A 12,392-nucleotide genomic window follows, 5' to 3' on the forward strand; every position below is an offset into this window, starting at 1 on the left:
AGCGCCTTTCTCTGTCACCCAGGCTGGAGTGCAGTGATGTGATCCCACTGTAGCCTTGAACTTCCCGCTCAAGTGATCCTCCCACCTCAGCCTCCACAGTAGCTGGGACTGCAGGTGTGTGCCACCACACCTGGCTAACTTTTTTGGGTGTGTTGGGGGGTATTTTTTGTAGAAATGGGGTTTTGTCATGTTGCCCGGGCTGGTCTCAAACTCCTGGGCTTAAGTGAACCTCCCACCTCCCAAAGTGCTAGTATTATAGGTGTGAGCCACTGCACCCAGCCTGATGTCTTTAAAACACTTACTCTTTGTATTATTCAAGGCTCTTTACATATAGTAACTCATTTAATCCTCCCAGAAACCCTCCGAAATAGGTACTCCTATTGTGCCTTTTTTACAGTCAAGAAACTAAGGCTTGGCTGGGTGCAGTGGCTCATGCCTGTAATCCCAGCACTTTGGGAGGCCGAGGCGGCGAGGCAGGTGGATCATGAGGTCAGGAGTTCAAGACCAGCCTGGCCAAGATGATGAAACCCCGTCTCTACTAGAAAATACAAAAAAAATTAGCCGGGCATGGTGGCGGACACCTGTAATCCCAGCTACTCTGGAGGCTGAGGCAGGAGAATTGCTTGAACCAGGGAGGTGGAGATTGCAGTGAGCCGAGATCGCGCCACAGCACTCCAGCCTGGGCGACAGAGCGAGACTCCATCTGAAAAAAAAGACAAAAAAAAAAAACCGAAAAAGGAAACAAAGGCTCCAAGAATTTAGGTTAGTTGCTTAAGGTCGCCCAGCTGAGAGAAGTGACACCTGGGATCTGAACACTAGCCCAGGTAGTCTGGCTACAGATTCTGGGCTGTCAACCATTTTGCTGTATACTGCTTCTAAATACAAAGAAAAGAATTAACTCATGACAGTGCTTTCAAAAAGCCTCATGTTATCCATCTGCCCACAAAATTTGCATAGACAAACATATGGTAAAAATAAAATTTCCCGGGCAGGCGCAGTGGCTCACGCCTGTAATCCTAGCACTTTGGGAGGCTGAGGGGGGCAGATCACCTGAGGTCGGGAATTCAAGACCATCCTGACCAACATGGAAAAACCCCGACTGTACTAAAAATACAAAATTAACTGGGTGTGGTGGCGCATGCCTGTAATCCCAGCTACTTGGGAGGCTGAGGCAGAAAAATCACTTGAACCTGGGAGGCAGAGGTTGTGGTGAGACAAGATTGTGCCATTGCTTCCAGCCTGGGCAACAAGAGTGAAACTCCATCTCAAAAAAAATAAAAAATAAAAATAAATAAATAAAATTTCCTATTCTGCCACAAAACATGATACAGTATAGCAAAGCATGTTGCTGTGTTGCTGAAATTTTCTAAGTTGTTTGAATGGCTGCATCCTAGTCTATCAAGAGGATAGACAATAAACTAATTTAACCAGTCCCTTGTTATTGGGCATATGGGTTGTTGCTGGTATTTATTTGAAACATAACTGTTTTCGAAATATAATTTACATGCGGTAAAGTGCACCAATTTTAAGAGTACAGTTTGGTAAGTTTTGACAAATGTATAAACCTGTGCTACCACTACCACAGTCAAGATACTGACCATCTCATCACCTTTGTTCCTTTCTGTGGTAATGTGCTAGCTAGTACCAGCGCAGGAGAGCCAAATATGTACATCTCTTCCCAAATCTACATTAGTAACATCGTATTAGTAGCTCAAAGTTGGTCATGGTGGGAGTATTTACACCACAGAAAACAGTAAGTACCACAAATCCGGGCTCTTTCTTTTCTTTTCTTTTCTTTTTTTTCTTTTCTTTCCCAATTTACCAGCACCATGACTTACACTCCTTTGCAATCATCCTCCTACATCCTACAGCCACAGTCTACTTGTGGACATTATTTTATTTTGTGTTCTCTAGAATTTTATATAAGTAAAATCGTGCCATATGTGCTCTTTGGTGCTTCTTTTGCTCAGTGTGGTTTTGAAATTAATCACGTTGTTGCGCACAGCAGTAGTTCATCCCTTTTTATCGTTTTCCATTGCATGGATGTACCACACATTTATTCATTCATCTGGTGATGGACATTTGGGTTGCTTCCATTTGGGACTACTATAAATAAACTTGTCATAAATATTTATGTGCCAGTCATTGGGTGGACAAGTTTGAATTATTCTTGGAAAAATAGCTAGGAGTAGAGTTGCTGGGTCATATGTTAAGCTTATATTTTTATATAAAGAGCTGCTAACCTGTTTTCCAAAGTGGTTTGAGACAGGATTTTGCTGTGTTGCCCAGCCTGGAGTGCAGTGACCTACAGCCTCAACCTGCCCAGCCGATCTTCTCACCTCAACACCGCAAGTAACTGGGACCACTGGTGCGTGCCACCACTCCTGGCTAATTTTATTTTTTGTAGAGACAGGGTCTCACTGTGTTGCTCAGGCTGATCTCGAACTCCTGGGCTCAAGTGATCCTCTCATCTTGGCCTCCCAAGGTGCTGGGAATACAGGTGTGAGCCAATGCACCCAGTCAGTCTTGTCCTTTTAGTCGTAGACATTCTAGTGGGTGGAGGTATAGTGTTATCTCATTGTGTTTATTTTTAAATTGCCTTTATTGTGGTATAACATATTTTTTAAAATGTAGGTTTTAGGTTTCTATGCTAATCTGATCACCATCACAATCAAGATAGTGAACATTTCTATCACCACCAAAAGTTCTTGTGTCACTTCCAAACGACTTTCCTCCTCCACCTCTATCTCCAGGCAACCACCAATCTGTCCTCTGTCATTATAGATTGGATTTGTCTTTTTTTCTTTTTTTTTTTTTTTTGAGGCAGGGTCTCACTCTGTCACCCAGGCTGGAGTGCAGTGATGCAATCTCAACTCACTGCAACCTCCACTTCCTGGGTCAAGCAGTCCTCCCACCTCAGCCTCCTGAGTAGCTGAAACTACAGGAATGTGCCACCATACCTGGCTAATTTTTGTATTTTTTGTAGAGACAGGGTTTTGCTATATTGCCCAGGCTGGTTTCAGACCCTGGACTGAAGTGATCTTCTGCCTCAGCCTCCCCAAAGTGCCGGAATTACAGACATGAGCCACCACGCCTGGCCAGATTTGTCTTTTTTAGACTTTTGTATAAATAGAATCATAAAACGTACTATTTTTATGTCTGTTGTCATTTGCTTAGTGTGAGATTCATCCAATTGTTCCATGTATCAATAGTTTGTTCCTTTTTCTTGCTGAGTAATATTCTCTTGTAGGAATTTGCCAGAATTGGCTTAGTCATTCTCCTGTTTATGGACATTTGGATTGTGTCTGGGGCTACTATGAATTAATGCTGTTTTGAACGTTTTTGTGTAAGTCTGTGTGTGGACCTGTGTTTGTTTGTTTGTTTGTTTTTTGAGACAAAGTCTCACTCTGTCATCCAGGCTGGAGTGCAATAGGGTGATCTCGGCTCACTGCAACCTCCGCCTTCCAGGTTCAAACAATTCTTCTGCCTCAGCCTCCCGAGTAGTTGGGATTACAGGCATGTGCCACCATGCCTAGCTAATTTTTTTTGTAATTTTTTGCAGAGATGGGGTTTCACCATGTTGGCCCAGCTGGTCTTGAACTCCTGACCTCAAGTGATCCACCCGCCTCAGCCTCCCAAAGTGCTGGGATTACAGGCATGAGCCACCGTGCCCAGCTTGGACATGTGCTTTTATCTTATTTCTACCTAGGAGTGGAAATGCTAGGTCATATGGTGTGCATATATTTATAAGAAACTGCCTAACTCTTTTCCAAAGTTGCTGTATTACGGTACATTTCTACCACAAATGTTTGAGAGTTTTAGTTGCTCCACATTTTCATGAACACTTGATATTGTCAGTCTTTTTAATTTTAGCCATTCTAGTCATAGTATTTCATTATGGTTTAAATTTGCATTTCTATGATGACCTAATGATGTTGAACTTTTTTTTTTTTTTTTTTTAGATGCAGTCTCGCTCTGTCGCCCAGGCTGAAGTACAGTGGCACGATCTCAGCTCACTGCAAGCTCCGCCTCCTGGGTTCACGCCATTTTCCTGCCTCAGCCTCCCTAGTAGCTGGGACTACAGGTGCCCGCCACCACGCCCGGCTAATTTTTTGTATTTCTAGTAGAGACAGGGTTTCACTGTGTTAGCCAGGATGGTCTTGATCTCCTGACCTCGTGATCTGCCTGCCTCGGCCTCCCAAAGTGCTGGGGTTACAGGCGTGAGCCACCGCGTCCGGCCAATGATGTTGAACATTTTTTACCAGTCTACTGGCCATTCATATATCTTATTTTGTGAAATATCTGTTTAAATATTTTGCCCATTAAAAAAAAAATTGATCTAGGCTGGGTGCAGTGGCTCACACCTATAATCCTAGCACTTTGGAAGTCCAAGTGGGGTGGATCACCTGAGGTAAGGAGTTCGAGACCAGCCTGGCCAACATGGCGAAACCCCGTATCTATTGAAAATACAAAAATTAGCCTGGGGTGGTGGTGTGTGCCTGTAATCCCAGCTATGATGCCTAGAACAGGACAAAACAAAATCTAAACTTTAAGCAGAGGATACATATTCTCAGAGATATAACAATGTTGTATCAATGAAATAAGAACAGGTTGTTTTTAAAAAAGAACATTGGAGAATAAAACATCTAAAAAATATGATAACCATTAACTTTAATCAATGAGTTGGAAGATAAAATTGAGGAAATAGCTTTTTAAAAAACCCTAAAATCTGGAAAAATTTTTAAAAAACTAAAGGCAACCCAGTAAGACTAATATTCAATTAAGAAGCATTACAGAGGGCTGGGTGTGGTGGCTCACGCCTGTAATCCCAGCACTTTGGGAAGCCGAGGTGGGCAGATCACAAGGTCAGGAGTTTGATAGCAGCCTGACCAACATGGTGAAGCCCCATCTCTACTAAAAATACAAGAATTAGCCGGGCATGGTGGCGCATGCCTGTAATCCCAACTACGCGGGAAGCTGAGGCAGGAGAATTGCTTGAACCTGCGAGGCGGAGGTCACAGTGAGTTGAGATTGCTGGAGTGTACTGACACTGCAGCCTGGGCGACAGAGTGAGGCTCCGTCTCAAAAAAAAAAGCAGCATTATAGTGATATGGAACATAGAGAAATGGAGAGAAAACAATCATCAAAGGACAAATTCAAGAAGTCATCTCAGATCTGAATGGCCTAGATTTCCAAAATGAAAGGCCCACTGAGTACACAATGTAATGGATGAAAACGTTCATTCAAAGACATATTATCATGCAGTTTCTGATCAATGAGTTCATAGAGGATCCTAAAACATAGAAAAAGCAGGTCACATTCAAAGGAACAGCGATGAGAATGGCATCATGCTTCTTATTAGCCATGCTGAAGGATAATGTAGGAATGTTTTCCAATGATTTATGATATATAATTTTATAAATTATTTAAATTGTGAATTCAGTAGAGTAAGCATATTTTCAGGGCCAAGTATGCCTGTAATCCCAAGCCTTTGGCAAGCCGAGGCTGATGGATCACTTGAGCCTCAGGAGTTCAAGAGCAGCTTGGGCAACATGGTGAAACCCTATCTCTACAAAAAAAAAAAAAAAAAAAGAAATGGTTTGTGCTTGGAGTCCCAGCTACTTGGGAAGCTGCACGTGGAGGATCACCTGAGCCCAGGGAGATAGAGCCTACAGTGAGCCATGATCATGCCACTGCACTCCAGCATGGGCAACAGAGTGAGACCCTGTCTCAAAAAAATAAAAAATACAAAAAGCATATTTTCAGATACATAAAATCTTATTTCCTATCCATGTACCCTTTCTCAGGAAACTACTGGAGGATGTGGTGCACCAGAATAAGAGAATAAACCAAGAAACAGGAAGACGTGATCCAGGCAACAGGGTATTCCAGTATAGGTGAGAAATAAGAAAGTCTCCAAGATGATAATGAAGGGAAATCCTAGGGTGATAGCTGGCCTGGCCACAGGCATAGGGAGCAATCAGTAAGGCTGGAGCCAGGGGACAAAAGCCTCCAGGAGGGAGGTACCCAAGAAATAAGATGAAATGAATACAGGAAAAATCTACACTTTTAGTGAACGATGGAGAATAAATTCATGATTGGAACATAGAAAACTAAGCAAATAAATCCCAATTTTGTTTTTAGGTATAATTGACTCCATGAAATTGTTTTTAACTAACAAAGTAACAAAACATAATCATAGTAGGCTAAATTGCCCAGCGGCGAATAATATATCCAGAGGCATAAACAGAGTGTGTCGATTTCCACCAAGCCCAGCGTAACGTGGGCTTTCCTCTTTATGGTCCAAGATGGCTACTTCCTTTCCAGCCATCCTGCCTGCACTCCAGCCAGCATGAGTCCTCTTTGTTCCAGCTATCCTGGGTTTCTTTTTTTTTTTTTTTGAGACGGAGTCTCGCTCTGTCGCCCAGGCTGGAGTGCAGTGGCGCAATCTCGGCTCACTGCAAGCTCTGCCTCCCGGGTTCACGCCATTCTCCTGCCTCAGCCTCTCCGAGTAGCTGGGACTACAGGCGCCCGCCACCACGCCCAGCTAATTTTTTGTATTTTTTAGTAGAGACGGGGTTTCACCATGGTCTCGATCTCCTGACCTCGTGATCCGCCCGCCTCGGCCTCCCAAAGTGCTGGGATTACAAGCGTGAGCCACCGCTCCCGGCCAATCCTGGGTTTCTTTTGGTTAACTAGGAATTAATGAAATTCAATTAGTAAATTAAAGCATTAATAAATGTTTGAATTAAAATATTAGTCTGGGCATGATGACTCATACCTCTAGTCCCGGATACTTCGGAGGCTGAGGTGGGAGGATCAATTAAGCCCGAGAGGTAGAGGCTGCAGTGAGTGATTATTGTGCCACTGCACTCCAGCCTACATGACAGTGGGAGACCCTGTCTCCAACAAAAAAAAAAAAAAAAAAAAAAAGCCAGGCGCAGTGGCTCACTCCTGTAATCCCGGCATTTTGGGAGGCTGAGGTGGGCAGATCCTTTGAGGTCAGGAGTTTGAGACCAGCCTGGCCAAGATGGTGAAACCCTGTCTCTACTAAAAATACAAAAATTAGCTGGGCATGGTGGTACACCCCTGTAGTCCCAGCTACTCAGGAGGCTGAGGCAGGAGAATCTCTTGAACCTGGGAGGCAGAGGCTGCAGTGAGCCGAGATCTCACCACCACATTCCAGCCTGGGTGATGGAGCTAGGCTCCATCTCAAAAAAAAAAGAAGAGAGAGAGAGACCCTGTCTCGGATGGAGTTCCAGAACAGCCAGGCCAACATGGTGAAACCCTGTCTCTACTAAAAATACAAAAATGAGCCAGATGTGCTGGTGGGCGCCTGTAATCCCAGCTCTTCGGGAGGCTGAGGCAGGAGAATCACTTGAACCTGGGAGGCAGAGGTTGCAGTGAGCCGAGGTTGTGCCGTTGCACTCCAGCCTGGGTGACAAGAGCAAGACTCTGTCTCAAAAAGATAAAATAAATGCATCACTGAGTGTTCAGAACAGCTGGGTTTTGACAGAGGTTCCAGTGATGACTTGTGTGACCTTGGGTAAAGCACCCTCTGGAACTCAGGTCCTCTTCTGAAAAATGGGAGGGTGGAAGAGATGATAATAAAAACATCAACCACAGTGCAGATCACAAGGATGTGGCAGTGCTGTGTAAGTGACTGAATGCTATGTAACCAGCTCAGCCTCCTGAGTAGCTGGTACCACAGACACGCACCACCATGCCCGCCTAATTTTTTTTGAAACAAAGTCTCACTCTGTCACCCAGGCTGGAGTGCAGTGGCATGATCTCGGCTCACTGCATCCTCCACCTCCTGAGTTCAAGCAGTTCTCCGGCCTCTGCCTCCCAAGTAGCTGGGACTACAGGTGCGCGCTACCACTCCTGGCTAAGTTTTTGTATTTTTAGTAGAGACAGGGTTTCACCATGTTGGCCAGGCTGGCCTTAAACTCCTGACCTCAGATGATCCACCCACCTCCACCTCCCCATTGCTGGGATTACAGGCTGAGCCACCGCGCCCAGCCAACCTGTGGCTCATTTTTAAATTATCTGTAGAGACAAGGTTGTGCTTTGTTGCCCAGATTGGGCTCGAACTCCTGGGCTCAAGCAAGGAATCATCCCGCCTTGACCTCCCAAAGTGCTGGGATCACAGGCATGAGCTGCTGTGCTCAGTGGTGATTTTTCAAGAAAAGCTGGTAATCTGGATTTTTATTTAAAATACCTCGATTTTTTAAAGCTGGAATGGAAATTTTCAAGCAGATTGAGGATTTTTGGTCTTCCCACCCACTGGCCACATGAGAAAATAAAATAAGTAAATAAAATTTCAAAAATACTTTGAAAGCATTGTGTAGGTCAAGAAAAAGAAATGCAAGTTTGCAACCTCTGGGGTGTAGTACTATAGAACATTTAGAGTAGTCAGTGACTTCTCTGGGGAAGAATTGTGTCTAGTTTGTTCTACTCACAGCTAGCAAGAGGGTTGTGGTAATGGTAAATCACATGCCTATCTGGGCAGAAGCTCTGCCCTCCTATACTTGGGTAATGTTTCATATTTTGCAGGCAGAGGAGACATGGCCCAAAATGAACCATTATGTTTCTCCATGGTGGCATGTCAGGGCTGGTCAGATTGGAGAGGTAAACTCCAGGTTTCTCATCCATTCTGTGAAATTTGACTACTGGTTGTGCCTACTACTCGGAACCATTGTAAGAATAAAGTATCACATATTTGGAAATAGGTGGAATTTTTCCTAAAGTGTAATAAAGCAGGTACCAATTGGGATAATGATTTTGCCATGAACAGCTCAGAGTATAACATTTCTGGAATGATGGCAGCTGCTATAAAAGCTGAGCTGGGACCAGCCTGGCTAACATGGTGAAACTCTGTCTCTACTAAAAATACAAAAATTAGCTGGATGTGGTGGCACATGCCTGTAGTCCCAGCTACTCAGGAGGCTGAGGCAAAAGAATTGCTTGAACCCAGGAGGCGGAGGTTGCAGCGAGTAGAGATCGCACCACTGCACTCCAGCCTGGGTAATAGAGTGAGACTCTGTCAAAAAAAAGAAAAAAGAAGATGCTGGGCTTAAGCTTTGGCTATAAGAAATCAAGAGGTAGCCGGATGCAGTGGCTCACACCTGTAATCCCGGCACTTTGGGAGGCCAAGGCGGGTGGATCACGAGGTCAGGAGATCGAGACCATCCTGACTGACACAGTGAAACCCCGTCTCTACTAAAAATAGAAAAAATAAGCCAGGCGTGGTGGCATGCGCATGTAGTCACAGCTACTTGGGAGGCTGAGGCAGGAGAATTGCTTAAACCCAGGAGGCGGAGGTTAGAGTGAGCTGAGATCGCACCACTGCACTCCAACCTGTGCGACAGAGTGAGACTCTGTCTCAGAAAAAAAGAAAAAGAAATCAAGAGGCAAGAATGCTTTGGTGATTCTGCTCTGGTGGGTTTGAGGAGGTAGAATGATCTTTTCTGGAAGCGGTGTCAGGGAGTTGGTGTAGAGCTGAGAAATCCACATTGCCATAAATGGTGTGATCCTGCTCCAAAGAGCTGCATTCACCCCCAGGCTTCATAAGCCTCACACTGGAAGTTTCAACTGAAATAAACTTATGACCTTTCCATCAGTTCCCTGGAGTAGGTCAGGGTTTTAGAGGGTATTTCATATTCCCATTATGAGGAGATTTGAACTCTTGGGTTCTATTAAGAAAGCAGCACAACTTATTATTACTAATAATATAATCTTAGTAGTATTCCTATAATGCTTTATAACTTAAAAAGGCCTTTTATTTGTATTATTCTCATTTTGCTCCCTGATAACTATGAGATAACTTATTATTTCCACTTTACAGGTGAGGAATCTGATGTTCTCCGATTGTTCCTTAGAGTCCTGAATATTTTTACTTTTTTCGGAGAATGGAGTCACATTGTGTTTCCTAGGCTGGCCCTGAACTCCTGGCCTCGAGTGATCCTTCCACCGTTGCCTCCCTAAGTGCTGGGATTACAGATGTGAGCCACCATGCCTGGCCGAGTTCTGAATCTTTAACAAGGCCCAAGTTCTTGCCAGCCTGGCTCTAGTCTGTCTCTCCAGACCCCTCTTGTACCACTTTCCTGAGAGCTTTCTGTTCTCCTGGGTTTCTCTTTTTTTTCCCAGTATCTTTTTTTTTTTTTTTTTTTTGAGACAGAGTCTCGCTCTTGTACTATCTTGGCTCACTGCAACCTCCACCTCCCGGATTCAAGCGATTCTTGTGCTTCAGCCTCTCGAGTAGCTGGAATTACAGTTGTGCACCACCACGCCTGGCTAATTTTTTTGTATTTTTAGTAGAGACGGGGTTTTGCCATTTTGGCCAAGCTAGTCTCAAAACTCCTGACCTCGGGTGATCTGTCCACCTTGGCCTCCTAAAGTGTTGAGATTACAGGCGTGAGCCACTGCACCATGCTGTTTCTTCTGCTAATAACACTTATTTTATTTTATTTCATTTTTTTAAATGGAGTCTCACTCTGTCGCCAGGCTGGAGTGCAGTGGTGCGATCTCAGCTCACTGCAACCTCTGCCTCCTGGGTTCAAGCAATTCTCCTGGCTCAGCCTCCCGAGTAGCTGGGACTACAGGCGTGCACCACCATGCCGAGCTAATTTTTATATTTTTAGTAGAGACGGGGTTTCACCGTGTTGGCCGGGATGGTCTTGATCTCTTGACCTTGTGATCTGCTCGCCTCGGCCTCCCAATGTGCTGGGATTACAGGTGTGAGCCACTGCGCTTGGCCGAGTATCCTCTTTTTTTTTTTTTTTTTTGAGACAGGGTCTTGCTCAGTCACCCAGGCTGGAGTGCAGTGGCTGGACCACATCTCATGTACCTCAACTTCCTGGGCTCATGCGATCCTCCCACCTCAGCCTCCTAAGTAGTTGGGACTATGGGCGCATGCCACCACGCCTAGCTAATTTTTTTTTTTAAGTAGATACTGGGTCTCACTATGTTACCTAGGTTGGTCTTGAACTCCTGGGCTTAAGCGATCCTCCCACCTTAGCCTCACAAAGCGCTGGGATCACAGGTGTGAGCTACTGCACCTGGCCCATCTTGGATTTCTTTTGCTTTTTTTTTTTTTTTGAGACGGACTTTTGCTCTTGTTGCCCAGGCTGGAGTACAAAAGCACCACCTCGGCTCACTGCAACCTCCACCTCCCAGGTACAAGGGATTCTCCTGCCTCAGCCTCCCAAGTAGCTGGGATTACAGGCGCCTGCCACCATGCCCATCTAATTTTTTTGTATTTTTAGTAAAGACAGGGGTTTCACCATGTTGGCCAGGCTGGTCTCGAACTCCTGACCTCAGGTGATCTGCCTGACTTGGCCTCCCAAAGTGCTGGGATTACAGGCGTGAGCCACCATGCCCAGCCCTCTTTTGCCTTCTTAAATAGGTCTGCTTCCTTCTAACTACAGGCCCATTGCACATGCTGTTTCTTCTGCTAATAACACTTTCTCTCCTCTTTGCCTGGCAACTACTCATCTTTCAGGTTTCAGTTTAAGATTTCTCCAGGGAGACTTTCCTGACCCTTCAGGCTACTTTGAACTGTCTGGTATAGCACACTGAACTTCCACTCCAGAGTCGGCACACTTAAAATTACTCATTCGATATCTCTTGTCACTGCTAGATCATAAGCTCCATTAGGGCAGAGACCAAGTCTACCTTATTTGATACTGTAGCCTCAATATCTAGTATAATAGGCATTTCCTTCTGCAGTAAAAGCTTTTGCAACTACTGTCTGCCATCCGAATCCCATAGCCATTGAACAAATCCATCGGAACCTTGCCTTGAATACTGCACTCAGGTTTAATGCTGTGGGGCTTTTCTGACAAGGTTCTTGTGGTAACCAAGGTCTTTTGATCAGTGGCCAAAATGCACACCTGTCACATCAAATAGCAGCCTGTGAGGCTGGAGCACAGTGCTGCTGTATTATTTGATAATGACCAGAAAAGGCCGGTCCTCTTCTCAGCAGCCTTCTGTGATGCCTACATACCAATGAGAACCTTTGCCCAGCATCTTACTGGGGATGGCTAAGGTTGGATCCTAGAGAACAACAACATTTAAAGCTAACTAGATTATTCCTATCTCAGGTCTTTCTTGGGTTTAGTGCACGCTTGGGTCATTACCGGATGGATGGCACATTTGTTTTATTTGTTGGAAGCAGTGAGGTGTAGTCACCAAGTTAATAGGAGCAAGCCTAGGAGTCAGGGCAACACAGTTGCTCAGGCTGGCGTGGCAGGCGTCAGCAGGTAAGCAAGCCCCAGTGGGAGGAACGCGTGGCCTCATTCAACACTGTCAGCAAGCTGAAGTCCCTGCACATTGGGAACCTGTGAGAAGAGCACCCTCACCCCCCTTTTTTCCAAACCAGTCACATCTCT

General features: G+C 45.0%; 1 protein-coding gene across 35 annotated transcripts in view; it reads left to right on the forward strand.

Annotated features, from left to right (window-relative positions):
- Positions 1-12,392, forward strand: part of LOC134735233 (uncharacterized) — a 28,670-nt gene that overhangs the window by 8,188 nt on the left and 8,090 nt on the right. For 17 of the 35 annotated variants that reach the window (XR_010118156.1, XR_010118143.1, XR_010118140.1 and 14 more), the window contains one exon: positions 5,808-5,897. Coding sequence is in view for 4 of the 35 variants with exons in the window: in XM_063628968.1 (XP_063485038.1) it covers positions 5,808-5,897 (90 nt within the window). In the remaining 31 variants the exon portion in view is untranslated. The other 18 variants (XR_010118134.1, XR_010118135.1, XR_010118146.1 and 15 more) reach the window with 8 other exon arrangements.

This window comes from Symphalangus syndactylus, chromosome 20 (assembly GCF_028878055.3).
Source record: "Symphalangus syndactylus isolate Jambi chromosome 20, NHGRI_mSymSyn1-v2.1_pri, whole genome shotgun sequence".
Classification (NCBI taxonomy): Eukaryota; Metazoa; Chordata; class Mammalia; order Primates; family Hylobatidae; genus Symphalangus; species Symphalangus syndactylus.